The sequence below is a fragment of the Megascapheus bottae genome, chromosome 6, assembly GCF_031878675.1.
Source record: "Megascapheus bottae isolate mThoBot1 chromosome 6, mThoBot2.hap1, whole genome shotgun sequence".
Classification (NCBI taxonomy): Eukaryota; Metazoa; Chordata; class Mammalia; order Rodentia; family Geomyidae; genus Megascapheus; species Megascapheus bottae.
The window spans coordinates 38,801,990-38,829,217 of record NC_143514.1 but is presented as its reverse complement, the minus strand read 5'-3'; the positions used below and the strand labels follow the sequence as shown (position 1 = coordinate 38,829,217).

General features: G+C 42.2%; 2 protein-coding genes across 2 annotated transcripts in view; both read right to left on the bottom strand.

Annotated features, from left to right (window-relative positions):
• Nucleotides 1-1,788: 1,788 nt before the first annotated feature.
• Diras3 (DIRAS family GTPase 3) lies at nucleotides 1,789-15,661 on the bottom strand. The gene is made up of 2 exons (XM_090333977.1): nucleotides 15,491-15,661; nucleotides 1,789-2,478 (listed from the first exon to the last, which is right to left on the bottom strand). The coding sequence occupies exons 1-2, from the start codon at nucleotides 15,659-15,661 to the stop codon at nucleotides 1,864-1,866; spliced, it is 786 nt and encodes a 261-aa protein (XP_090190103.1). The 3' UTR covers nucleotides 1,789-1,863.
• Nucleotides 15,662-22,463: 6,802 nt separating this feature from the next.
• Nucleotides 22,464-27,228, bottom strand: part of Wls (Wnt ligand secretion mediator) — a 99,687-nt gene continuing 94,922 nt past the window's right edge. The window contains exon 12 of the mRNA XM_090334631.1: nucleotides 22,464-23,311. Within this exon, the coding sequence (XP_090190757.1) occupies nucleotides 23,202-23,311 (110 nt within the window). The 3' untranslated portion in view covers nucleotides 22,464-23,201. The remainder of the gene's footprint in view (nucleotides 23,312-27,228) is intronic.

Below are 27,228 nucleotides of genomic sequence, written 5' to 3'. Positions count from 1 at the left end.
CAAGCCCAGGGACAACACCCAGGCCCTGAGTTCAAGCCCCAGAGTCAGCACAAAAAATATTATATTAAAGTATGATACTACTTTACTTCAAACCATCCCTTGAGGGCCTTCCCAAGTTTCAAACCCCACCCATTCCATCCCCCTGCCCATCTAGCTCCATTCTGTATATCCTACATCTCTTGAGAACAAGACTTAAGAGACAAGGGCTGAGGTCTGCTGTCTCACATGATTCCTCTAAGACTCTTGCACAGCAAGAATCCGAATAGGCCTGGATGAAAATTCAGGAAAGGTCACAGCTACAAAACAGCATCACAAGGCAAGGACCCCTTAACTCCCTCTCCTTCCTGCTCCCACTGGCTAAATCATGTCAGTGGCATTCAGGTATGAAGTTATTATTAGCGATCTTTAATGGACATGGTTTAAATTCATTTCATTCTTGTCCATTGAGAAAGAAATTCTTACAGTTATAATTGCATATAGGAAAAGTTTTATTAAGTCAAGTAATTGTTGCACTTTTCCAGCACTGTAGCGTAAGATCAGTACTGTTGGTCTGACTCAGGAAACAATGAGCACATCTCAGTGAGCAAAGTCCACTTTCACAACTGCATCTGCACACATCTCAACAATATCTGTAGAATATTTATTTTATTATCCAGTCAAAGGTAAAGGATCCACAGCAATTTGGCAAGACTTTTGTGGTAAGAATATGTTTCTTTTTCTTTTTTTCTTGTTGGTTGTGAGACTTGAACTCTGCCCCTGGGCGCTGTCCCTGAGCTCTTCAGCTCAAGGCTACCACCCTACCACTTGAGCCACAGTGTCACTTCAAGTTTTCTGGTGATTAATTGGAGGTAAGAGTCTTACAAACCTTTTAGTGCTCAGGCTGGCTTTGAACTGTGATCCTCAGATCTCAGCCTCCTGAATAGCTAGGATTATAGATGTGAGCCACTGTGCCCGACAGAAAACACATTTCTTTCTTTTTTTAAAACTGTTGTGATAATGTATAGAGGGGTTACAGTTACATTTGTCATTACTTCTCACACATTGATTCCTCTTCTCATGTTTTTTGTCCCCATTTCCCTTCTCCAACCCCTCCCAATCATCTTGTTTTCCCTCTTCCATTTCCTATTTCAAATAAACAAATAAACATATATACAATATACCAGGTAACAAAGCCAGATACAGTAACAATATGAGATTAACTATAAGGGCAAAAAAGAGAAGAGAAATAACAGTACATTAAGAACACCCATTACACAAGATAAAGCTCTTGTTTCCATATCCTAGAGTTCATTTTAGTGTCATCCTATATGACCTTATGTACATAGGTTTTGAGCTATTGTAATCCTTTGCAGAAAACACGTTTCTTGATGATCAAATGCACAATGAGAGACAGGGTTAGGCCATTGCAGCACTTGAAATGGTTACAAATACAGAAGCCAGATTTGGAGGTACACACTTATGAAAATAGCACTTGGGATATTGAAACCAGAGGGTCATGAGTTCAAAGCTAGCCTGGGTTACTTACTAAGAACTTGTCTCAAAATAAATAAATAAGAGGGGTAAGATGTCTTCAAATTTTGGTGCTTTATTCTTTAAACAAAAACATTTTGTTTTATTAACTTTAGTATTAAAGGTCTTATTTTTAAATTACATGCCGTTTCTTTCACTTTTTCCTCTAATACCTATCTTTTAACTACATGAATTTTCTTGTGTGTGTGTGTGGGGGGGAACAAAAGTTAATCATTTGTATATATTTACCAACATGACATTAGCTGGACAGGTGGACAGGTGACATGCTACACTGGTACAGGGCCACCTTTGCTGCAATCTACAGGTTAGGAGGTAGCTTCTAGAGCTGGTGACTTACATGTTGACACATTTTCTCAGCAGTTTCTTGAAGACCTGGGACACCTTGGCTCTCTTCTGGAGGCAGGCAGTATAGTTCTTCCGGAGGCAGGCCATGGACTTCTGAAGGCACGCCTTGAGCTTCTTCTGGAGGCTGACAGTTGGCTTCTGTAGGCAGTCTTCAGACTCCTTCTTGGTGCTCAGCAAAATATGGAGCAGCTTCTTCAAGTTGATGTCTTCCTTGGTGGAAATCTCCATGAAGGCACAATTCCACTCGCGGGCAAAGGCAGCGCCTTCCTGAGGACTTACCTCTCGGGGCTTCTGGTCGATCCTGTTACCCACTAGCAGAATTGGAAACTGAGGCAGGTCATGGCCCTTGATCTTCCGAATCAGTTCCAAGTCTGGCTTGGTCTCCTCCAGAGATGCTTTCCTAGTAATGGAATATACCACGAGGAAGGCCCGGGCCCTGGCAACACAGTCTTGGTAATTGCAACTGTGGGTGTTATCGTTGATGTAGAGAATGCCTTTGCCGTGTCTGCAGCCCCTCCATTGGCCTAAGGTATCTTCACTAGTCGGGGAGCTGGCAGCCTGGAGGGTGTCCTGAGCCAGTCTCTTCATCAGAGCGCTCTTGCCCTACATCAGCAGAGCCTATTACCATGATGTAAAAACCTTTGTGCTTCTGGCATGGTGAGGAGTCTGCTGGAGCCTCAGGCAAACGGGATTGCATCGGCTTGGCCAACAGTAGCTGCTCTTTGATACTAAAACATAAATTGCCCATTGTTGAAAGAGGAAGCACTAAACTATTTTGGCAGTCAGTGGTTAGCAGGAGAAACCTAGTGAGAAAGAAAGATGATCAGGTTTGATTGATCACAGCGTGTGATGCCCCAGACCAATATTTTCAAGCAACCCAACCTTACCTGCTACCAAGTAGAGCATTAGCCTTGGGCTAATAAAAATTAGCGGTGCTGTGGCTCAAGTGGTAGAGCATTATTAGTCTTGAGCTGAAGAGCTCAGAGACAGCTCACAGACCCAGAGTTCAAGTCCCATGAACGACACCCTCCCTCCCGATCCCCCTCAACCCCCCCCCCTAAATTACATAAAGCCCGGCAGTAGTGGCTCACGTCTGTAATCCTGGCTACCCAGGAGGCTGCGATCTGAGGATCACGGGCCATACCTGGGCAGGGAAATCCGTGTGATTCTTATCGCCAATCTCAGAACAAGCCGAGAAAGTGGTGCTGGCCTCCAAGAGAAAAGATCTTTATGAAATAGCTAACAGCCCTGGACCCTGAGTTTAAACCCTAGGATCAGCGCGCAGCGCTTAGAAAAGCGACAGGTAGAACACGGCAGCACCACGGAGCCCACTCTGATACGTCTGGAACAGAAATGCTCTGATGCGCATGCCTGCACCCTGGGCCTCTGCGCATGCGCGATCCAGGCCAGTCTCTCAGGGGACTGCGGCTCTGCGGGTGCCTATCTGGTCCACAAGTTTAGACTCTGTGCATGCGCCATCCGGGCCAGTCCCTTTTCTTTTCCCCATGGCTCCTCAGCTGTGTTCCCACGTAACCGCGCGCGCAGAACTTGAAAAGATTTTTTTTCCCCCATCTTAATAATCAAAGCTATCCCCACAAAAGAGGATAGAGAATGACCTTTCTGCGGCCCCCATGTCTCAGGAGACAGGTGTGTGGGAAATCCGAGGTTCAGATGGGATTTTGACCCAGCTCAGAGATAGGCAGACTGACTCCTTCTCTTTATGCCCGGGGCAGGGGGGAGGACCCGGCGGAACTGCCTTGTATGTGATTGCAAGCTTCAGGCAAAGCTTACAGTTTTCTCACTGAAGACTGAGTTCAAGCCCCATGACCCACAAAAGAAAGAAAAAAAAAAGCTGGAAGTGGTGCTGTGGGTCAAGTGGCAGAGCACTACCCTTGAGCAAAACCTGTCCAAGGACAGTCCCTAGGCCTGAGTTCAAGTCCAAGGACTGACAAAACAAAACAAAACAAAAAACTTTCCCTTCCCTTCCTTTCCCTTCCCTTCCCTTCCCTTCCCTCCCCTCCCCTCCCCTGCCCTGCCCTGCCCTCCCCTCCCCTCCCCTCCCCTCCCCTCCCCTTCCCTTCCTTTTTTGTGGGTCATGGGGATTGATCTTGGCCTGGCTGTCCCTGAGCTTTTCAGCTCAAGGCTGCGACCCTACCCTTGAGCTAAGCCCCACTTCCTGTTTTCTAGAGGTTAATTGGAGATAAGAGTCTCAGGTCCTTCTGTGCGGGGCTGGCTTTGAACCTCAGTCCTCATATTTCAGCATCCTGAGTAGCTAGGATTACAGGCATGAGTCACTGTACCCAGCTAGCACTTTCTTTACCTATAAAACAGGTATACCATTATATTTGAAGAACTGCATGTGTGAAGGCGCTTCAGAAATATTAGAGTGCCAAGCCAGGCGCTGTGGCTCATGTCTGTAATTCTAGCTAGTTAGGAGGCTGAGATCTGAGGATCTTGGTTCAAAGTCAGCTGGGTACTGAAGTCCCTGAGATTCTTATCTCCAGATTACCACTAGAAAAGTGGAAGTGGCACTGTTGCTCAAGGGGCAGGGTGGTAGCCTTTGAAATGAAGAGCTCAAGAACAATGCCCAGGCCCAGAGTTCAAGCCCCTCAACTGGAAAAAAAAAGAAATATGAAATATTAGAGTTCCATATTTAGTTTTTATTGTAATGTATAAAGGGGTTACAGTTAAATTTGCCAGATAGTAGGTGCATTACTTCTCAAACATTGATACTCGTTCTCATGTCTTGATCCCCTTTTCCCTCCCTCTACCGCCTTCCAATCATCTTGTTTTCCTCAATTCCCTTTCCTATTTCAAATAAGCAAATAAACGTATATAAAATATGCCAGGTAACCAAGTCAGATACTGTAACAATATAAGATTGACCATTAAGGGCAACAAGGGAAGAGAAATAACAGTACATTAAGAGCAACAATCATACAATATAAAGCTCTTGTTTCCACATCCTAGAGATCCTTTCATTTAGCCTCATCCTGTATATCTAGGCTTTGTGCTATTGTAATTCTCTGCTAGGAGAATCCTAGGTGTGTACTTATTATGACAAATGAGGAAAACCCTTGAGCTTATGTTCCTTTGGGTCTGGCTTACTTCACTTAATATGATTTTTTCCAAGTCTTTCCATTTCCTTACAAATGGGATATCATTCTGATGGCAGCATAGAATTCTATTGTGTATAAATACCACATCTTCTTGATCCAATCATCTACTGAGGGGCATCTGAGTTGGTTCCATATCTTTGCTATGGTAAACATTATTGTGCTAGTGGGTTTAGTATGTCCTTGTTTCTGGACATTTGGGTAAATGCCCAGGAATGGAATTGCTGGGTCATAGGGGAGTTCTATGTTTAGTCTTTTGAAGAATCACCATACTGCTTTCCAGAGGGGTTGAACGAGTTTATACTCCCATCAACAGTATAGTAGTGATCTCTCCTGGCCACATCCCTACCCGCTAGCATCTGTTATTAGATTTCTTGATTATGGCCATTCTAACTGGAGTGAGGTGGAATCTCAAAGTTGTTTTGATTTGCATTCCTTGTATGGTCAGAGATGTCGAGCATTTCATGTGTCTATAGGCCATTCTTATTTCTTCTTCAGAGAAGTCTCTAAGTCTTTGGCCCATCTTTTAATGGGATGGTTGTTTCTTTGAAGATTTGTTTTGGATAGATTCAGTTTTTTTAGCTGTAGATATATTTTCGATATGAGGCCTTTGTCCGTTGTATGGTTAGTGAAGATCTCCCATTCTGTGGGCTTTCTATTTAACTTGCTAGCTATGTCCTTTGTCATACAGAAGCTCTGAAGTTTAATGCAGTCCCATTTGTCCAAACTTTCTTTAATTTGTTGTATTTCTGGGTCTTAAGAAAGTTTTGGCCTGTGCCAAGGTGACCTGTGTATTTCCTATTCTTTCTTGTAAAGTTTTCAGTGTATCTGCTTTACCTCGAGATCTTTGATCCATTTGGAATTAATCCTGGTGGAGGATGACGTAGAAGGATCCAACTTTAGTTTTCTGCAGGTGTTTAACCAGTTCTGCCAGCACCACTTGTTGAAGGGGCTGTCTTCCATTCTATGTTTTTTTTGGGGGGGGCTCCCTTATGGAAAATTAAGTGGCCATAGGTCTGTGGGTTGATTTCTGGGTCTTCAGTTCTATTCCATTGATCTTCAGGCCTGATCTTGGTCCAGTACCAAACTGTTTTGGCCACTATAGCTATGTAATAGAGTCTAAAGTTTGGTATTGAAATTTCTCCTTTGCTGTTCTTTCTGCTAAGAATTTTTTTTGCTATACAAGGTCTTTTATTATTCCATATGAAATTTTGGATTACCTCTTTTATTTTTTTAAAGAATGACATTGGGATATTGATGGGTATTACGTTCAATTTGTAGATAGCCGTTGGCAAGATTGCCATTTTCACGATGTCCAATCCAGGAGCATGGGAGGTTTTTCCACTTCCTCAGTTCTGCTTTAATTTCCTTTTTCAGGGTTTTAAAGTTTTCATCAAAAAGATCCTTTACATTCTTAGTTAAGTTAATTCCTAGGTACTTTATTTTCTTTGAGGCTATTGCAAAAAGAGTTGCTTTCCTGATTGTTGCCTCATTCCTCTCATTGTTGGCATACAGGTATGTGGTTGATTTTTTTAGGGTTAATTTTATACCTTGCTACCTTGTCAAAGTTTCAAATCAGCTCTAGCAACTTGGGAGTGGAGTCTATAGTCTTCTTTAGATTCAGATCTATATCTGTATCTGTATCATGTCATATGCAAAGAGGGAAAGTTTTACTTCCTCTTTCCCTATTTGGATTCCCTTTATGCTTGCTTCTTGCCTTATTGCTCTGGCTAAGAATTCTAATAGTATGTTAAAGAAGAGTGGAGAGAGTGGGCATCCTTGTCTCATTCCTGATTTTAGAGGAAATGGCTTTAGCTTTTCACTATTAATTATAGTGCTAGCTGTGGGTTTGTCATACAAAGCAGCCTTTATTATACTGAGGGATGTTCCATGGATTCCTAGTTTCTCCAGAGCTAGAGTTCCGTACTTAAACAGTGTTGTTTGTTAAATATTATGAATGAACAGTTCTTTGAATTATTATCATCAAGCAAGCATATCTGTTGCTAACTACAGGGAGCTCACTTTATTCATGGATTTATTACATGTGGTTTTGATCAGCTGAGGTCCAAACAATATCAACAAGAAAATCAAAAGTAATTTCAAACACAAATTTAAAAGCCCCACACACATTCCACAGCTCTGTTGGCTGAAACTCACAGCCCTGTATCAATCTCTTTATTGTCATCATGATTAAATCATTGTGTGATTGACTGAGTATTTTTCTGCCCTTTATTTTGTGACCATATACTTTTCCCCAAAGCAATGGGAACCCCCAAAGCTAGGTAAAGTTATTATGCTTAATTTCAGTGAGAAAGTGACATTTTTGTATGGAAGGAGGAAGGACAACTTCTCTTCAGTGGAAATAGGGTAATGTCACAGGAAAAACTAATCAAGCATCATCAGGGATCACTGAACAGTTGGAGTTCTTCCTCCCTTCAGCTGTCATCTTGGGATCCTAAACCCATAGATATTGAGAATCAACTGCATTTAGGTATTACTGTGACCCCACGAGACAGACATTACTATTGTGTCCAGTGTACAATTAAGACCGAGGAGGGAGAGAAAAGGGGAGAAAGCGTAGAAGAAGGGGAGGAAGGGGAGAAAGAAAGAGAAAGTGAGGGGGGAAGGAGAAAACACTCAGCAACAGAGGCTATACGGTTTTTCCTTTAAGATCTCAATGATACACACACTTCTGCCTTTCTGAGACCTCTACGTGAGGTTGGGCCTTCAAATTATGGTTTGGAGAATTTACCTTTCATTTTCTGTAAGATTCTACCTACCTCCTGCCCTCCTCCATCCCCCTGTACACACACACACACACACACACACACACACACACACACACACACATCCTGTAAGAGTTCTAGAAATCTCGGAGTTATTTTCACCACTTCTTAAGGAGATAAGGTTTCTTTCTATTTTACCATCTTACCTGCTTCAGTCAGAGTAGATTATGAAACCCTTCCTTCTTCAGGTTCAGACTCTTGCGTCTTTCCCATTTCTCCTACCGCTGTTCTCAACCTGTCTGCCTTTTCCCAGCATGCTTCTCCTACAAGTAGCTTCTTTCTCAGAGGCATCATCTCCCTCTCCACAGAAAACTCATGCCACCAAATAAACTTACCAGCTCCAAGCCCAAGCACAGTCTAGCAACGTTTTCGCTGTCTTCTACCCACGATGAATACGTTATTTGAGCCCAGATTGTTTTTTCACCTGTAGTCTGAGAATCATCTATGTTGGAATCACCTGGATTGCTTGCTGAAATTACTCAACCCACATTTAGAACCTGAACCTTCAGGTCACTCCTAGGGCTTTACACCTTTAACAAACCCCAGTAGATGATCTTGAGCTGAAGAAAGCTTGAGCAGGCTACTCCTACAATCTTCCCTCACCAGCACATCTCTTTGACCTTCACATCTTTTCCCTTAGCCTATAAATACACTTCTCTCAGGACTGGGAGCAAAGTACTTGTCTAACAAAGGAAATGTCCTGGGTTCGATCCCCAGTACCAAAAAAGAAAAGACAGGAAAAACAAAACAAAACACACACACACACATCGCCTCCTAACAATATAAGATATTCCACCATGGAGTTGTGACTATGAGTAATGTTACTGTGTAAAACATGTGCCAAGTATGAACAATATATATGTTGGCTCAGTTTTCCCATGTTCTTCAAACAATTCTACCAAATGATTTGATTTAACATGTCAGTTTACACATGCATTGCATCTCAATGAGAGTCACTCCTTCCACTCCATTTTTCTTCTCCCCCAATCTATTCCATCTCACCCATCATCTCAAGCTTCCTAGCTCAGTTTGCACATTGTACATGGAGTATTATGGCCATATCTGTCTACTATTCCTCTTTTTATTGGTTCATCTTCATGTGGTTTCTAATTCCCTTAGCTAAGTCATCTTTTTATGCTGTGTGAAAACATTCTAGCTTGATGCAATCCCATTTGTCAATTCATTCTCCTATCTGCTGAGCCTCTGGTATTCTACTTAGAAAGTCCCTGCCAATGCCAACAAGTCCTAATGTTTCTCCCACTCCTTTCTATAGGAGTTTCAAGGTTCAGGTCTTACACTGAGATCTTTGATTCACTTTGCATTAGTATTAATATAAGTTGCCAGGTGGGGATCCAGTGTCAATCTTTGCATCTGGAAGGGCAAAAAAAAAAGAAGTAAAAGGATAGCATCACCTATCCTGTTTGGATACCTTTGTATTCTGTATTAATCTGGATAGGAATAGGAATGGTGAGAGCAGACATCTTTGTCTTGTTCCTGAAATGGTTTAATGAAATGGTTTCATTTTTTTCCACATTTAGTATGATGTACATAGGCTTGTCAAAATAGCTTTTATTATGTCAAAGAATGTTCTTGTTATTCCTAGCTTCTCCAGAGCTTTTATAATAAAAATATAAGATTTCATTAAAGGTGGTACTGCATCTAGAACGATGACCTTGTGATTCTTGTTTTTGATTCTGATTATGTTCTATTTTGTTCCTTTGTTTGGGTACACTGAACCAACCCTTTGAGGATGGAATTTTTACATACATCCTAAAATATGTATTTGGAATTTCTTATGGAAAATTTATCTCATGAGGCATCGTATCAATTTGTTTACTATTTGTTTATGGATATTTGTTTTGTACTTTGGTTCATTATCAACTCCTACTTTATTACCTGGTAATAAAGTAATTATTTTTTAGATAGTTTCATCTTTGGCCTTCAGAAGTAGTTTCAGCTAGCTCTTATTCTGCTAGCACACTTTCTTGGATGGGTTTGCTCTTTTTATTTCTGCCCCTTATAGATTAATTCAGGTCCTATTCATCATTTCCTGCTTCAATTCCAGAATTAGCTGTTTTCAAGTAGATTTATTTATTTATTCAGAAAAAGATCTGATGTTCTTATTGCTGTTGTGAAATTTCCAACTAAAATGAGACATATAACTATATCTATTGAAGTTTCTATCTCTATTAAGTTAATCCTAAATTTTCTAACCAATTACCATATAGATCATTGTAGCCTCTTTCCCTGCTGATTGGAAATTTCTTCTCCCAACAGTGGGAAATCTGGCTCCCACTTTCTTTTTTCTTTTGCCAGTCCTAGGACTTGAACTCAGGGCCTGAGCACTGTCCTTGGGCTTTCTGAAGGCTAGCTCTCTACCACTTGAGCCACAGCACCACTTCTGGTGTTTTCTGTGTATGTGGTATCAAGGAATCGAACCCAAGGCTTTGTGCATGTTAGGCAAGCACTGTACCATTAGGCCATGTTTCTGGTCCTGGTTCTGCTTTCTATTGTACTTCTTTAATTGTTGTATCCAGTATATACATACAATCTATTCAAAACTAGCTGTAAAATGTATGAGAAGCAGTTGTTTTTGTTTTCTTTTGTTTTTTCAGGTAGTTGTGCTTATATACCTGTGTCACTTTGACTAGTTCACATTACTTCTTGGATTCCATGTCTTCATCGGGATTCCACATCAACATACCATATTGACTGAAGTCAATAGGCAACTACTAGAATGAGAAGTGGGCCTCCTAAGACACCATCAAACACTGAACTGAATCACCAGTTATTTAGATCCTTCTCTTGAAAGTTTTGTTTTTACTGAGAAGTGAGAAAATTTAAATTCATTCATTCATCTTTGTTTTTATTTTGAGCTGAGGGTAGCTTTGAACTTACTTCCAACTACTAGGATTATAGGTCTATACTATCCCACCTAGCTGTTATTAATTTAAATAGCCACCTGAATCTAGCAGCTACTATACTATACAGCTCATGGATGTATATTTATTCCCTGGAGAAGGTAAAATGGAAGTCAGAGACGTAGGGTTAAAAAAATGGAGATAGAGCTGGGAATTTGGCCTAGTGGTAGAGTGCTTGCCTAGCATGCTCGAAGACTCTGGTTCAATTCCTCTGTACCATATACATAGAAAAAAGCCAGAAGTGGTGCTGAGGCTCAAGTGGTAGAGCTCTATCTAGCTTTGAGAAAGTCCAAGGACAGGGCTCAGACACTGAGCTCAAACCCAGGACTGGCAAAAAAAAAAAAAAAAAAAAGGAGATATTTTGTCAGGGTGGGGTAAGGAAAAATAGGACTCCAAAGATGCTGTGGATTCAGATGAGGGCCAAAGAAAAACAGAAAAAAGTAATAAATGGGGGTTAAAAGGCAAGTAGCTATTGTTTGGACATGGTTTGCCCTGCAAGACCACCTGTTGAGGTGGTAACGGTAAGAGACCACTGGTCTTCTTGTCTTTAGAAAGGCTTAAGCTGCCATCAAGTGGTTCTTGAGAGACCTGTGGGGGGAAATGCATTGCTGTACAAGGACAGCCTGGTCCCTCCCTTTTCTCCATCTTCCTGTTTTTCAGGTGATGTCTCTTGCCATATGACCTTTCCCTTGGCCTATGCTGCCACTGTGATGCTATCATGCTGTGACCTAACTAGAAGGTGTTCTCCAAAAGTAAGCTGATGTAAGTACCAATGTCTGGAAATTCCGAAACTACCTGCTAAAGAATCCTTTCTTCATAATGAGAGTTTTGTTACAGTAACATGCAATAGACTAATACAGCATGGCTGCTCATCAGGCAAATGGTGATACTAAGATTGAGATCAAGAGTGAAGTATTTAGAGGAAGAAATTGAATTAGGGATTCCAATGGGGAATCAAGTTTTCTATGAGTGGGTAGCGCCCTCTGGCCCTATGTGAAAGCAAATGCAATTCCCCTTTGGGAGGAAGAAACTTCTCAAATGGGGGTTTTGAGATTTGATCAGATTAAGATCAACATAACATGAGTTCTCAACAAAACATACCCAGGTTGGTTATATCAGATTTGAGCATCCAAGAGATCTAATATTAGAGTGATTATGTTTAAATGATTTCATTGGTCATGAAATTTCTATCGAAAAAATGAATATTAAGTTGCAGAAATGGCATAAAAATGAGTGATGGGGCTTTGGTCTTCAGTTAACCATATAAAAAATAAAAGAAGCTCTATATTCTCTTACATATAAAAGTTTATTCTCAATAAATTAAAATTTTTAATAAGGAATACAAAGCTTTAAAAATTTTAGAAAAAAATTAGTATATCTTTATCACCTTACTAGTTGCTAAAAGATTTCTTTTAAAGAAACTTTGTGTCTTTAAAAAGTGTCTCTAGAAAGTGTCAGTGGCGGGCCGGGAGTTTGGCCTAGTGGTAGAGTGCTTGCCTAGCATGAACAAAGACCCAGGTTCGATTCCTCGGTACCACATACATAGAAAAAAGCCGGAAGTGGTGCTGTGGCTCAAGTGGTAGAGCTCTACCCTTGAGAAAGCCCAAGGACAGTGCTCAGGTCCTGAGCTCAAACCCAGGACTGGCAAAAAGGAAAAAAAAAAAGTGTCAGTGGCTTATGCCTGTAATGTTACCAACTGAGGCTGAGAGCTGAGTATTGTGATTTAAATCCAATCCAGGCAAGAAGATTCATGAGACTCTGATCTCCAATTAACCACCAAAATGCCAGAAGTGAAGTCATGGCTCAAGAGGTATTAAGCATTAAGCTTGTGTAAAAAAAGCTCAGCGACAGTGCCTAGGCCCTGTGTTTAAGCCCTAGGACCAACACCAAAGAGTAAAAAAGTAATTAATTAATTAATTAAAGACACAAAAATCTGGGTGCCAGTGACTCACAGCTGCATTCTTAGCTGTCTATTTACAGAAGGGAACACAAACCTGGCAAAAAGTATGAAAGCAAATTTAATCTCATCAGTAATCCGGAAAAAATAAAATTAATGAGATACTACTTTCAAATGAAATAATCAGCAATTATAAGAATGTAGGCAAATGAGAATTTTTGTATATTATACTTAGTGGTGATCTTTGTACAATCACTTTCTAAAATGTGTGGTATATAGTAAGATGGGAGATTGGGGATCTCTAGCATGCTTTGATTATAATCTGAAACACCTCTGAGAGTCTTGTGCACAGTGGGAGATAGGTATGGGAATGTGAAAATGAATAAATGATAGCTCCATACATCAAACTGAATGCATCTCATAGAAAAAAATGTGAATTTTAAAAATGTAGATTAAATGAAATCTAACCTTTGTCTAATATTCAAAATAAGCTCTGACACTTGTCATCCTAGCTACTCAGAGGGCTGAGTAAGCTCTAAGCATCCCAGTGTGAAGCCAGCCTGGACAGATAAGTCTGTGTCAGTCTCATCTCCAATTAACCAGCAAAAGCCTGAAAGTAGAATTGGGGACCAAGTGATAAAATATCAGCCTTGAGTGAAAAAGCTAAAGGACAACCTGAATGTAAGTACCAGTACTGTCACAAAGGGAAAAAAAAGTGTGAGAGAGATAAGGAGGAACAATATATTATTTAAATGTAAGTAAATTATAAAATAGAACATGAGGACAGTACAGAAGTGACTTTAGCAAGTACTTGCCTATCTGACTGGTTATTTATCATAATGGCCTCCAATTCCATCCATTTTGCAGTATATGCCAAGATTACAGTTTTCTCTGGCTGATTATTATACCATTGTGAATATAACTCAATTTATGTGTCCATTCATCTGTCAATATTTTGTACCTTGGCTATTATGAACAGTAGCCTGGTATACATGGACATACAAGCTAATTTCATTTCCTTTGGAGCATACCAATATATTAACAATACATATATTTTTAGATATTTTGAAGAACCTCCATATCGTTCTTCATAGTATCATCTGTGTTAACCTTTTCATTCTTACCCACCAAGAATGAAAAATCCTTTTTCTCTTTTTTTTTTTTTTATTGACCAGTCCTAGGCCTTGAACTCAGGGCTTGGACACAGTCCTTGAGCTTTCTCAAGGCTAACTCTCTACCACTTGAGCCACAGCACCATTTCTAGCTTGTTCTGTGTATGTAGTACCAAGGAATCGAACCTAGGGCTTCATGCATGCTAGGCGAGCACTGTACCACTAGGCCACACTTCCATCCCATTCTCCAATTTTTAAATCATTGCCATGTACTTCACTCTAGTTTTGTTTTACATTTCCCTGATGGAGAATATGCTAGAGGGTTTTTCCTATGTAACAATTGATAGGCCAGGTACCAGTGGCTCACATCTGAAATCCTACTCAGGAGGCTGAGATCTGAGGATTGCAGTTCAAAGCACACGAAAGTCCCCAAGGCTCTTATTTCCAATGAATCACCAGAAACTAGTGGCACGGTGGCTCAAAGTGGTAGAACACTAGCTATGAGCTGAAGAGACCAGGGATAGTATCTAGGTCCAGAGTTCAAGCCCTACAACTAATCCCCCCCTACCCCCACAGAAAAAAAGAAAAAGCAATTGGTTATTTCTATTTTCTCTTTTGAGAATTGTGCAGATCATTTGACCATGTTTTAAGTTGGTTTTGGTTGTTAGAATTCCTTATATATTCTGGATATTAATTGACCAGATAACTAGCTTGAACATCACTTTATTCTGCTTGTTTTTGTTGTAAGAAGACTTTCTGTGTGATGTAATCCCACTTGTCTATTTGGTGGCTTGTTTCCACTTGGGGATCATTTAAGATACCATTGGCTATACCAGTGCTGTAAAGTGTTTCCTTTTGTTTTCTTCTAATAGTCTCAGAGGAATGCCTTACACTTTGGTAGTTGGTCGATTTTGAGTTGATTTGTTTGGGGTGAGAAATGGGGTCAGGTTTCAGTCTCTTGTATATCAATACCCAGTTTTCCTAGCAGCATTTGGTGACAAGGCTGTCATTTGCCAGTTAACTAGGTCTTGAGAGTGGGAAGACTTTCTTTTTCTTTTACTTTTTTGTCCAGGTGCTTGAATGCAGGGCCTAGGCACTGTCTCTGTTCTACCACTTACAGCCAGAGTGCCACTTCTGATTTTCAGGTGGTTCATTAGAGATAAGAGTCTCACAGACTTTCCTGCCTGGGCTGGCTTTGAATCCTGATCCTCAGATCCCAGCCTCCTGAGTTGCTAAGGTTACAATTCATGAGCCCCAACCCCCAGACCAAGAGTGGAATACTCTTGATGGTATTAATGCCATTCAGAGCTATGGCTCTGGCTCTCTCTGTCTGTCTCTGTCTCTGTGTCTCTGTGTCTTTCTCTCTCCTCCCCCCCCCTCTCTCTCACACACACACACACAGAATGCAGACTTGCATTCCACGTCCTCTGCCACATGAGGAACCAGGAAGAGAGGTCATCGTAGACATAGGACTTGCAGGCTATGTAGTCTTCAACATCTAACATTCTGATGTGTAAGGAATAAACATCTCTGATGTCCGTGGTGTTCTTGTCCCAGAACACTGAGTGAATCCAGCCTTCATGAGCATCTGGGCACCATGCATAAACCTAGATCACTTTCTCAATTAGGAATTCTACAGGGTAATTAAGATGTGGGGGGTGAGGAGGAGACAGCATTCTGGGTAAGTAGGAGAAGCTAGTAGATGGAAGAGGTAAGGAGGCCCTGGTCAATGTACTGGCTGGGCTTTTTTTTTTTTTTTGAGGAGAGGCTCAGTTGTTCTTACTTGGCAGTCATTCCCAAGAAAGATAAGAACTGGAGGGGAAGTTTTGATTGTGACAGTGGCCCTGCTGATCTTCAGTGGCAGAAGGAATGTGGGATTCATTTTCACCCGAAGTGCCAGTGGCACCCTCTGGGAGGTCTTGTTGTCTTGAAGGGTCCGGTGATCATCCCCCATGTCTCCTGTATGGAGGAAAATTCCCCATCTCCAGAACACTCAATAAAACAGATGGATCTTCCCAAAAGTCCTTGGCTACCAACCCACACATTCAGATTCTAGGGCTGTGGAAGCCTGTCCTCATGGGCCCTGGCTGGGAGCCAAATTACCTCTGCAAGATGAAGGTTTGGCTAAATTTAGCTGAAGTGGACAAGTACAGGGCGTCTATGCGACTTGCGGAGTGTGCACATCACTGGTGCTCTGCCCAGCAGAGAGCACTCTAGCTATATGGACTGGACCCATGCCAGCTTACCAGGTACCTCTGTGACCATGATAGAGGAGGAGGTCTCTAGGAGATGGCAGCTGGAACCAGCATGCAGAGCTGGAGGGCAGCAGTGAGGTAGGTCATGTCTGAATCCTCACTTACTGTCTTGGGCAGCTAGCTGCTCTTGTGCACTTCACCAATGGTGCAACCATTCCAAGAAGCCAAACCTCACACTCTGCCAGTTTGGTGATCCACTCTTAGTTTCACTCAAGAACCAGTCTCACCAAGATTCCCAGAACCCAACAGTGCAAAGTGTAGGTCCTGTCTACCTCACAAGCCCTGTTTCTAAAGGGTGAGGTCGGTGTGGGACCCCTACAGCCTGATGTTCAGGCTTTTGCTGCTCTGGTTCTCAACTTCTCTTTTCTTTTCCTTTCCTTTTCTTTTCTTTCTTTCTTTCTTTCTTTCTTTCTTTCTTTCTTTCTTTCTTTCTTTCTTTCTTTCTTTCTTTCTCCCCTTCCCCCCTCTCTTTATCTGCTATAATCTAAACATCCATCCTTCTCTCTCTCCATCTCCCTTCCCCTCTCCCTCTCCTCCTCCCCCTCCCTCCTTCCTCCTCTCTGTCCCTCTCCTTTATGTATTGTGAGTTGAACTTAAGGCATTATGCTTGCTAAGTAAGTATTCGATCACTTGAACCATACTCCCAGTTCTTTCTCTTTTAGTTTTTCAAAAAGAGTCAAGACCCTTTTCTAGACAAGCTACTTTAGTGATACCTCTCAAATAATCACTGGGAAATTTCATCTCTGGAGCTCTTCGTGCTTTGTCCTTGTCTGTATCTATGTCTAACTGCTTCACACTTGACTCATTTTCTCTCCTTCAGGAAGCCTTTGGGGACGGTTCCAGCTCAGAGATCATGGAAAGGAGCCATTATATCTCCTATTGTTTAGTAGCCATGCAGTTCATGAATTGGGTATTCATGGATTTCTAAGGTTATAAATTCCTGAAGATAGAAATCCAATTTGGGGAGACTTGGCCCCCTTCTTCCCTTAAGACTCCCACTAAGCAGTTACCATGGTAACAAATAGCAGCTGGGTTCTCCCGAAGAAAAACAAACAAACAAAGCATTAAATCACAAAGAATTTGGCTTCCTGCAGAGATTGGTAAGGACACAATCATGACAAGGTTAAGGCTAAATCTGTGATCCTGGTTTAATTAGTTGGCCATGAACTTGGCCTGGAATGCTTTGGTTCCTGTCTTGAAGAAGGTAGTTTTATTCTGCAGGCGGAGCCTGTGGTCCACACTTTCCATTCCCCTAGAAGAAAGCCCAATCGTTAAGACCAAGCACTGTGCTCATCTTGTCATGTAACCTCCATGTCTCAGAGTCAGCTGAGTCAGATTTGAGAATTTAAGAAAGGGATGCTTCCCAGGGTTCGTTAAATCTTGGGCAAGGTTTTGGAAGTTCTGGACCACTAAATAATACCAATCCATCAGTGACAGTTGTATAAAAATGCTTAGCCAAGGGCATGGCTGCTGAATTACCTTAGCAATACACCCATGTCCTTCACATGGTTTCCTTTTCCATGCTATAGAAGAGTTAATCATACCTATTTCATAGGATTACCTGAAGACATTGATGAAGGTCAAACTGATGAAAGTGCTCTATTGCATGGCAAGGATTCAGTTGGATATAACTGTGACAGAATTAAGTTCCACTAAGGCAGGGATATGTACCAGTTTTTTTTTTTTACTGGTATGTTTTGGAACACTGCTTTATACTTAATGGCCACTCCATTATTATTTGGGAGTGAATATTCTTTTGATCAGATAAAACTGGCTTTATACCAGGGAGACATTCTTCACTTTTTGTCAGCAGAGGGCAGCAAATAGCTGCGATGGCCATAACTCTGGGCAAGGGAGACTTTAGGTGTTTAGATGCACTTGGATGACATCTCACTTTTACCCAGGTTAGAATGGCTGACAGAGATTTAATCTCTTAGTCAAACTTTGGGGTTTGATTTGTTCTTTCAGGCCCAATGTGGTTACCCTTCCCTCTCTCTCTCCTTCCCTCCCTCCCTCCCTCTCTTTTCTTCCCTCCCTTTTCTGTCTGCTAACTAAAACATCCTGGTGGTCTCTTTTCAGCTTCCCACATACACTCACTCCTCAGCTGAGGTCACCATACTATACTTACCTCCAAATTTATTTATTTATTACTGTAGCCATGAAGGTTAGAGTAAATGCTTTCTTTTGCCGGGGAAGTAGGTGGGAGGGGGATCGGTCATGGGGCTTCAATTTGGGACCTGGGTCTGTTCCTGAGCCACCGCTTCACGTCCTGTTTTCTGGTGCTTAGTTGGAGAACAGTGTGTCACAGACTTTCCTGCTCTGACTGGCTTTGAGCCATGATCCACGGATCTCAGCTTTCTGAGTAGCTAGGATTATAGGCATGAGCCACAGGTGCCTGGAAAAGATATTTTTCATACGACAGCGTTCCCGCATAATTAGCACTGCTGACTGTGGTATAATTAACCAAACATCTGATTTAATAAAAGTAGGGTCACGGAGCCATCAGCACTAAACACACTAGCCGTGTCTTGGCTCTGTGCACCCTACCAGGCCATTTCACCTCCCCTTTCACCCACAGGGAATGGCCACAAGGCCCATATTTTCCATCCAAACAACAAAGCTATCAGTTTCTGGCCCCTGAGCTTGGACACAGAGGAGCTGGATGGGTTTTCAGGGAAGACCCAGGGAAGGACAGGGACAGTGGACAGTACCCATGGCTCATTCCACCTCTGCTCATAGCACTCATGTTTCCATCATCCCCGACAATGTGGTCTCTTGGCAAAAGTGTAGCGCTTGGCACTGTCAAAGGCAAGTTCTAGATTGGCAGGACTCAGTGCTCTGCTGAGTCTAGAATCTTCACCATCTCTAACAACAGCGGAGGCTGGAAAAGCTCCCACAGTTCAGCCTTTACAGTTATGCCAGGGGTCACCTATTGCCATGGCCTCCCCATTTGCTTATTATGTCTTTTCTAATGATCCATAAAGCATGCTGGAAGACGCTGGTGGCTCACGCTTGTAATCCTAGCTTCTCAGGAGGCTGAGATCTGAAGATTAGTTTGAAGCCATCCTGAACAGAAAAGATCATGAGACTCTTATCTCTAATTAACCACCAAAAGTCCAGAACTCCAGAAGTGGAGCTGTGTGGTTGAGCACTAGCCTTTAGAGAGATAAGCCAACCTACAAACAACAAAAAAACATGCTGGGAAATCTGTGAGATTCCTGAAAAACAAATTACATAAAAACCAATGAATTAAGGGAAGGAAGAATAACAGAAAATGTGAAAATTAGAAAAAAAATATGGAACTATTCTCAGATGAGGAGTGACCCTGCTTGCCCATGACATCCTTTGTCAGGTCTTCTGCACCCAAAGGAATGGTCTTCATAATATGGATTATGTCTGGAGCTCCCAGACCTAATTCCCAGACTGGGAATCACCAGTTCATCTTGGCCCCCTGTGTCTGTAGTTCACTGTCCATCCCTAAATGGAAGAGCTATCTTGCTTCTCTTGGAGGGTAGCTCATCCTAAACTTGGCTCATTTGAGTTAGAAGGAATTGCCAGGAGCCATTCTGCCTCGGGAGAAGCAAGGGGGAGGAGTTACAGAAAAGATCTGCAGAGCTGTGGAATCAGCAAGTGAACTCAATCTGTTACACCACTACTCTGTGGGACGGTGATGCAAGCATTCACTGTTAGCATAGAATGCCATTAAACACCTGGACTCCTTTATGATTTGTAGAACCAAGGCAGACCAGGACTTTAGAAATCACCTAGTTCAAGAGAAGAGAGAGATAAAGCAGATGGCCAGAAGGCCTAGACTAAAAGTTAGAGACAGATCCAGGATCAGAACTCATGAAAATAACAGTAATTACAATTGGACTTTAGCCTTCAGGATTATCTCAATGGTAGCTGTCCTTCTCCTTTTGGCCAGAAGAGAGCAGACACTTGCCATCTATGGAGGTCAATAGCTGGCAGCTATTTTACTAGGCCAGAATAACATCTCCCAACAAGGTCATTTGATTTTAATGAGAGTTGAAGCTCAAAACAGAATCCTTGACTTGTGCTGTGAATCTATTACTTAAGTGGTGGTGAATGTTGGGCACTGAGGCACTTCCTGTAGTTCCAGTTCTGCCCCTTCAATGTATGACCCCTATATGACCAAGTCAGTTATGTCTCAGAAGTGACAGGCTTCTCACTGCCTGGCAGGATGAAAAGGACTGAGATAAGGGGTCAAAGGCAACAGGCACAGGCAGCTATCCTTATCAGCTGCACTAACCCCTCATGATAAATTTTTACCAATGGAAGCATGTCAACCTGGGCCAAGAATAAGGTCCCAAGGAACGTGGGCCCTTGCAGTGCTGAGAGCTAGCCTGGAATTAACACACTGCTCACTGTCATGGCAACCTGACAGTAGCTGGGATGGTGCATGGTACATGCCTGCTTCTCTGAGAAGCTTGCACAGGGGTCACCTTTCCATGGCCTGAGGCACCAGTCAGCTGTGTGGATGGGAGAGCCCCATTCAATTGCAAAGGTCTGCAAAAACAGTTTCTAGTAATGAAAAGATTGGGGTGCTACATACAGAGACCACCATTCGGTCACCCTACTACTGTCCTCTCCACTGCTGTTTCCCTGCCAGAACCCCCAGGCGTCCCTTCCAAGGCTCATATTATACCTTGAGCTCAGGCCTCACAGTTAAGAGCTTTATCATCTCAACTCTGAGAAAATCATGATGGTCATGCATGAAAACATATGTCCCACTTCTAACAGACATTCTCTTCCTCTAAGGAAAAAATGGAGGAATAAGATACAGTGAAACTAATTTTGTTTTCTATTTGAGTAGTAATTATATTTTGCTTATTTGGTGAATAAATGTGGGGTGTGTGTGTGTGATGATTTGGGGACTTGAACTTGTGGTCTCTGGCCTTCACTTGAGATTTTCACTCAGGCTGGTACTCTACCCCCTTGAACTCTATTTCCACTCTTGGCTTTTTGCTGGTTAATTGGAGATAAATATCTCACAGACTTTCCTGGCTTGGCTGTATTCAAATTATGTATCCTCAGATCTCAGCCTTTTTATTTCTCATATACATTTTATTTTAAATGTTTAAAAATACATTTTAGGACATTATACATTTGAATACTTAAATTAATTGGGGTTAATTGAACTTCATTTGAAAATAGAAGGTTGATTTCATATACTCTGGGAAACGTTCTCCGCACAGTCCCTGTTTTGAGCTAAGCTCACTAGACTTGCCTTTTCAACTACTTTGAACTCACTGACTTTACTTAACTTTTTTTTTTTTTGCCAGTCTTGGGGCTTGAACTCAGGATCTGAGCACTGTCCTTGGACTTTCTCAAGGCTAGAACTCTACCACTTAAGCCATAACACAATTTCCGGCTTTTTCTATGTATATGGTACTGATGAATCGAACCTGGGTCTTCATGCATGCTAGGAAAGCACTCTTAATGCTAGGCCAAACTCCTGGCCACTCAGTGACTTTTCTTAGCCCGGAATCATGACTTCAATTTCTTAGCAACAACGGGAAAAGTCCTTTCTGTAAAGCCCACATTCAGAACACTTTTTTTTTTTTTAATCTCCAAAGGAGTCTTTCTGCTTTCCATAGTTTACTATTGCCTGGCTATGGTCTTTGCAATCTCTGCTGGGCTTATCTAGCCTTTCTCCTGTGATGCCTATATCCTAAGCAACTCAGGAGAATGAGATCTGAGGATGGAGGTTCAAAGGCAGTCCAGTGAGGGAAATCTGCCAGACTCCTTTTTTTTTTTTTTTTTTCAGCCAGTCTTTGGGCTTGAACTCAAGGCCTGAGCACTGTCTTGGGCTTTCTCAAGACTAGAACTCTAGCACTCTACCATTTGAGCCATAACACCACTTCTGGTTTTCTGTATATATGTGGTACTGAGGAATCAAGCCCAGGTTTTTGTGCATGCTAGATAAGCACTCAACCACTAGGCCAAACTCCCAGCCCAAGTCTGCCAGACTCTTATCTCCAATTAATCACACACACACACACACACACACACACACACACACACACACACACACACACACACACCCCACAACACAAAGGCTGAAAATGGAGCTATGGTTTAAGTGTTACAGTGCTAGCTTTAAGCAACCATGGCTCAGAGACAGTGTGCAGGCTCTGAGAGGAAGGCCAGACACCTGCACAAAACAAAACAAACAAAAAGAAATAAAACCTGAGGTAGTAGTCACATTACAACCCCTCATTCATTTGTGCTCCCAGGCGCAAGGGGCCTGCATGATATTGTTACACTTCTTGAGTGGCACAGACAGAGCAATTTCCCTACTAGCCAACCACTCTTGGATTCAGTGTGAAGTCCAATCTGCATGCAAGAGCATTGGCTTGAGCAGGAAATGTGCATATACATATCTGCATATACATACAGATTTAGTTAAATGATTGGATCTACACTTTTGGAGGCTGTTTGAAGCTTCTTATCAAAAGAAAACACATTTTAAGCAAGAGGTTAAAAAAGCTTTTTGGACCCAAAGGCCATTTAATACCATAAATCCTACTTAGGGAGTTGAGCAAACAATTTTCAAAACCCACATCCAACAGACTGGTTAGTATTGGATACATAGATTTGGTTTCAAAGCTGAAATGCCTCTGGTGGAATAGAACTTCTTGTGAAATTCAGTTATTTTATATTAAGCCATAAAAATCAGGACACATTATCTATTGACAACTTAAATATTAACTCAGTAAGCTATTTGGTGATATAAATAAGAAAAAAAATGTAAGTGGTCATGGATGAAGTGAGGAGACTCTGACACCAGCAAACTTTGAACTACAAAGAATATTAAAATCTATCCCAGAATCTAAAATAGATAAAAGGAGTCATATTCCACACAATATAGACCCCATCCAGCCCCCATCCAGCCCAAGCCATCCCCCAAGGAGTATACACCCCAGTGGTTTTCTAACTGCCTGCTACAGATGTTACTATGTCACTAATTAACAATGACGACAGAAAATGTGTCCTACCAGAGGTTTTGTTATCATACAACAATACATCAGTGGCTGCTAGAGTTCTCCTCCAAAAGCTACCATCACAAGGCCATCTGACAAATGTCCACACCACTGGTCCAGAAGTCACAGCTAGGAGACATGAGGCATCTGTACAATACTCTCTCTGTGGTGGGCAGCCTGCTCCAGTGAGAGGGGTTAAGGTAGAGAGTGAGTCCCAGCTGGGTAGCACAGCCTCCTATTCTTGGGCCTCCTTGCGGGTCAACTTGTAGATCTCAGTGGGTCCATCCACGTGGGTGATGGTCGTGGTGAGCTGCAATTCTTCCCCGCTGTGAACACCCAGGTCACCTGCAAAAGGGTATAGGTAAAGAAGATGCTTTCCACACTCAGTGGCCAACTGCCAGCCTTTCCAAACATTGGCTGTCAGGGCCTTCACCAATGAGCTTACTGTTGGTATTGTTTGTTGTAATTAGGAACATTTAATGAGAGCTTACTTTGTGCTTGACGCTATTCTCGATGTTTTATATATATATATATGATCTTACTAAATCCTGACAGGGAGCCTTCTGAAGTGTGGGTATAATGATCATGTCAGCTTTACGGAGGAGGAAACCCAAGGGTAAGCACTGGCATGGCAGTGCCAGCAATTGAGGCCATGAAAGGCACATTGACTCAAAGGTTCATAGGCTGGCTATGGCAGCACAACCCATCTCACGGCTGATGCACAGGGTGGGTACACTTGGCTTTGTGGAGGATAGTGGGGCTATGGTGCATGCAGGCAAGTAAGACCTGCCTTCACCAAGAGACTGGGCAGAACTACAGCACTGGACACACTCGGGAACAATTAGGGCACACTTTTAGGGCATGGGTGCACATGTAACACCTATTTGTAGCTAGGGGTATTGGAGAGACCAGTACTAACCTTTGTATCTGTGATTTCTACATTCAAATCATATGGTATTTCCCAGGATTAAGTTGTTCATAGTTCAAAGCACAGAATTAACCGTGTTCAGCTGCTGGGGTTTCACTCTCAATCTTAGAAATAGCCCTGACTCTTCCCTTAGGACTCTTTACATGGGATATCAACCCAGTCCCCCCCGCCCCACACCAGTCCCCCAAGTTGTTTGGCTGGTCCTTCTATAAGATGTGGTATGGTATTAGTATTTCATTTAGATCCATTGATTAGTGCTACAAAATATGTCCAATTCATACACAGCAAGCTTTCAGGACTTGGGTAGAGGGTACTAAATAAAGAAGAATCCATTAGGCCTCCAGTACACCTCCACTTCTCTGCTTTCCAGCCAGAGGAAAGCTGGTGAGAGGCTCTACCTAGAGGCTGCCCCAGTCAAGCAGTACCAAAATCACACCAAGAACAAATTCTCCCTGGTCACTAACTGGTGTTCTGGTCTCAGTTACTCCAGCCCTGACCTCAGCAGGCAAGTGAAGTATAAGCGTTACTCACCCAGGTCAAAGAAACAGGCTCTGGATTTGCACATCTGGGCAGCCCTAACAACTTCAAAGCCAGTCCCCTGATCTGTATGTCCAAGTGAGTCATTAGCATTTCAAAGACAGTCCTGACCTTCCCTGTGTCAGAGTTTACTCAGGAAATCCCTGCCCCAGAAGACTTCCTAGAAACATTAGAATGTCAGTTGTGGGGCCTGAGTTTTTGTGCTCAAGGGTAGCACTCAACCACAGCTCCACTTCTGGGTTTTGAGTAGTAGCTCAGCCTCCTGAGTAGGTAGAATTATAGGCATGAGCATCAGCACCTAGCTCTACTTGGCTTTTGATGAGAATATTATTTAAACCTAAATGATGACACCAAGGAACAAAGTCTAGAACATGTGTATTCTTTTGCAGCTCATTGAAGACAATCAAAATTGCTCAGATTTTTTTTTTTTGTGCCAGTCCTGGAGCTTGAACTCAGGGTCTGGGCAATGTCCTTGGGCTTTCTCAAGGCTAGAGTTCTACCACTTGAGCCACAGCACCACTTGTGGCTTTTTCTTTGTATGTGGTATTGAGGAATTGAACTCAGGTCTTCATGCATGCCAGGAAAACACTCTACCACTAGGCCAAACTCCAAGCCCTCAGATTTTTTTTAAAAAAATATGTTATACCACTTACCATATGTCTGGCACAGCCTGCCTGCCTGCCTGCCTGCCTTCCTGAATTATAGGCATTGGCAATCACAGTTTTAAATGCTACCTAAATGTGAATACACCAGTCCTCAAGACAGGTTTCTGACAAAGGCCCTGTTAATGAAGAAACCCAGGATAGGCTCAGAAACTTGGGCTCAGGTCCAGGTTGTTACTGATAGCCTAAAACTGGACCAATGAGGCTCTGGACCCGGCTCTTGACTGCTAAATTCTACTATCTCTTATTCAACTTTCTAACCAAAGATACTGTCAGTGAAGCATAAAGTCCACATAGAAATATATACATGTAATCATTTGCACAGATGTTTATCATATTGATTCAGCTTTTATATCTGGGCAAAAATCAGAGCATGAACAGTTCAAAGTGCTGCTCCTTATAAACGTTTTCCATATGTACTGTTGGGGGCTTAGTGTATTTCTTTGCTAAATGGGCAGATATTGAGGCATTGCTTTCTGAAGTGTGCTGGATGAGGATTCAGACAATGGAACTCTTGGTAGCAACATCATCCATGATCCTTGCATAGGTTTATTTTACCTTGAAGGACATCTTTATACCCTTAGAGAATGGGTATGGGAATGCAACAATAACACAGCAAGCGTGGGGATTCCTCCAAAACCACTGACCCTTACTTCTGCCAAGGTCTTGTTCCATTGGCTAGAGTTTTTCTTTCCTGGCTCCTGGTACTCAGCATATAAATGTCCTCTTTCAAGAAGAAACCCTCTAGAAAAGATAATGCACTTCTTGGAGGGCAGAAAAGGGGAAAAGAAAAAGGAACAAGGGAAAGGAGGAGAGGGAAAGGGAAAAAGAAAGTAATGGAGAAGTGAGAAGAGGAGAGGAGAGAATTATCCTTGTTTGTAGTAACTCCTTTCCCCTTGTAATAAGCGAAGTTCATCTCAGCTCCTAAGATTTTGATAGAGGTGGTGGAAGCTGGTCCTTCTTGACCTTTGGTTGGGAGGATAGAATTGAGGAGTTCTGTTACTGCCAGAAACCTTCAGACACCCAGTGATAGGCAGTAACTCCAAAGAGGAGGACAAAATAAAGTCATAAAGCTTTGAGTGAAATTTAGTTCAGTGGGCTGAATTGTCTGCCCAGCCCTCACACAAAGTCATTTGTTAATGTACTAGTACTAACCCTCAGTATGCAACTCTACTTTTGGAATCAGAGTCTTTGAGGAGGCAGTTAAGAACTGATATTATTGAAGCAGTTCATAATCTTATATGGTCATTGCCATGTGAAAGAAGAGAAACTAGAACACTGAGAGGAAACCACATAGAGGAGAAACAGGGAGAAGATGGCCGCAAGCAAGAAGAGAGGCCTCCGAAGAAGGCAACATGGCAGACAGTTTGAGCTCTTACTTTTAGACTCCAAAACAAGGAGAAAGTCAAATTGTGGCATTTGTTAGAGCATCCCTACCAAATTAATTCTTCCCAAGAAGGCAATTGAAGTGCCACCAATATGGAAGACTGATAAGAAGTCCAAGATTCAGGAAAGATAATTAACAGGGCAACGAAAGCTCAGATGACCATAAGGGCCACAGTCCTGGCAACGGTGGGAGGCAGAGTGGCCAAATACCAAGAGCAAAGTAGAACAGAAGCTCTTGCTAGCTTGTCACCTGATTCCTGACCTCCCTGGAGAGTAGAGAACCGGTTGTCAAGGTTTGCTTTAGAGTCTGGATCCAGGCTGATGATAAGACCAATTATATCATCCTAACAAACACCAAGAAAGAGCCAGGTTGGCTAAGGGCAGATCAGACACATAACCCTGGAATGACCTCAATAAATAAAGTCCTATGACTCAACTCAAACATTTATTGAGGCAGCAAGCCACCCTTTCCTGTGAAACAAGTAGCAGTAAGACTGACAGGCTTCCAGAAGTAAAGCTGATAGTATACCCACTGAGTCCTGGAAGCTGGGGACACAGCTATTGCTTTTAGAAGAATAAGAGCAGAGAAACAGAAAGTGACAAGTGGCAATTAGGGCATCCCTCATTCACTTTGCCAACCACCCAGTCAGGAACTCTACTGCTCCCTTTTTAATAAAAATATTCTAAGAAGAATTTTATAAGTCAAAGGAAACAAAAATCCAAGTTACTATCAAAAGTTGCCAAAGTAT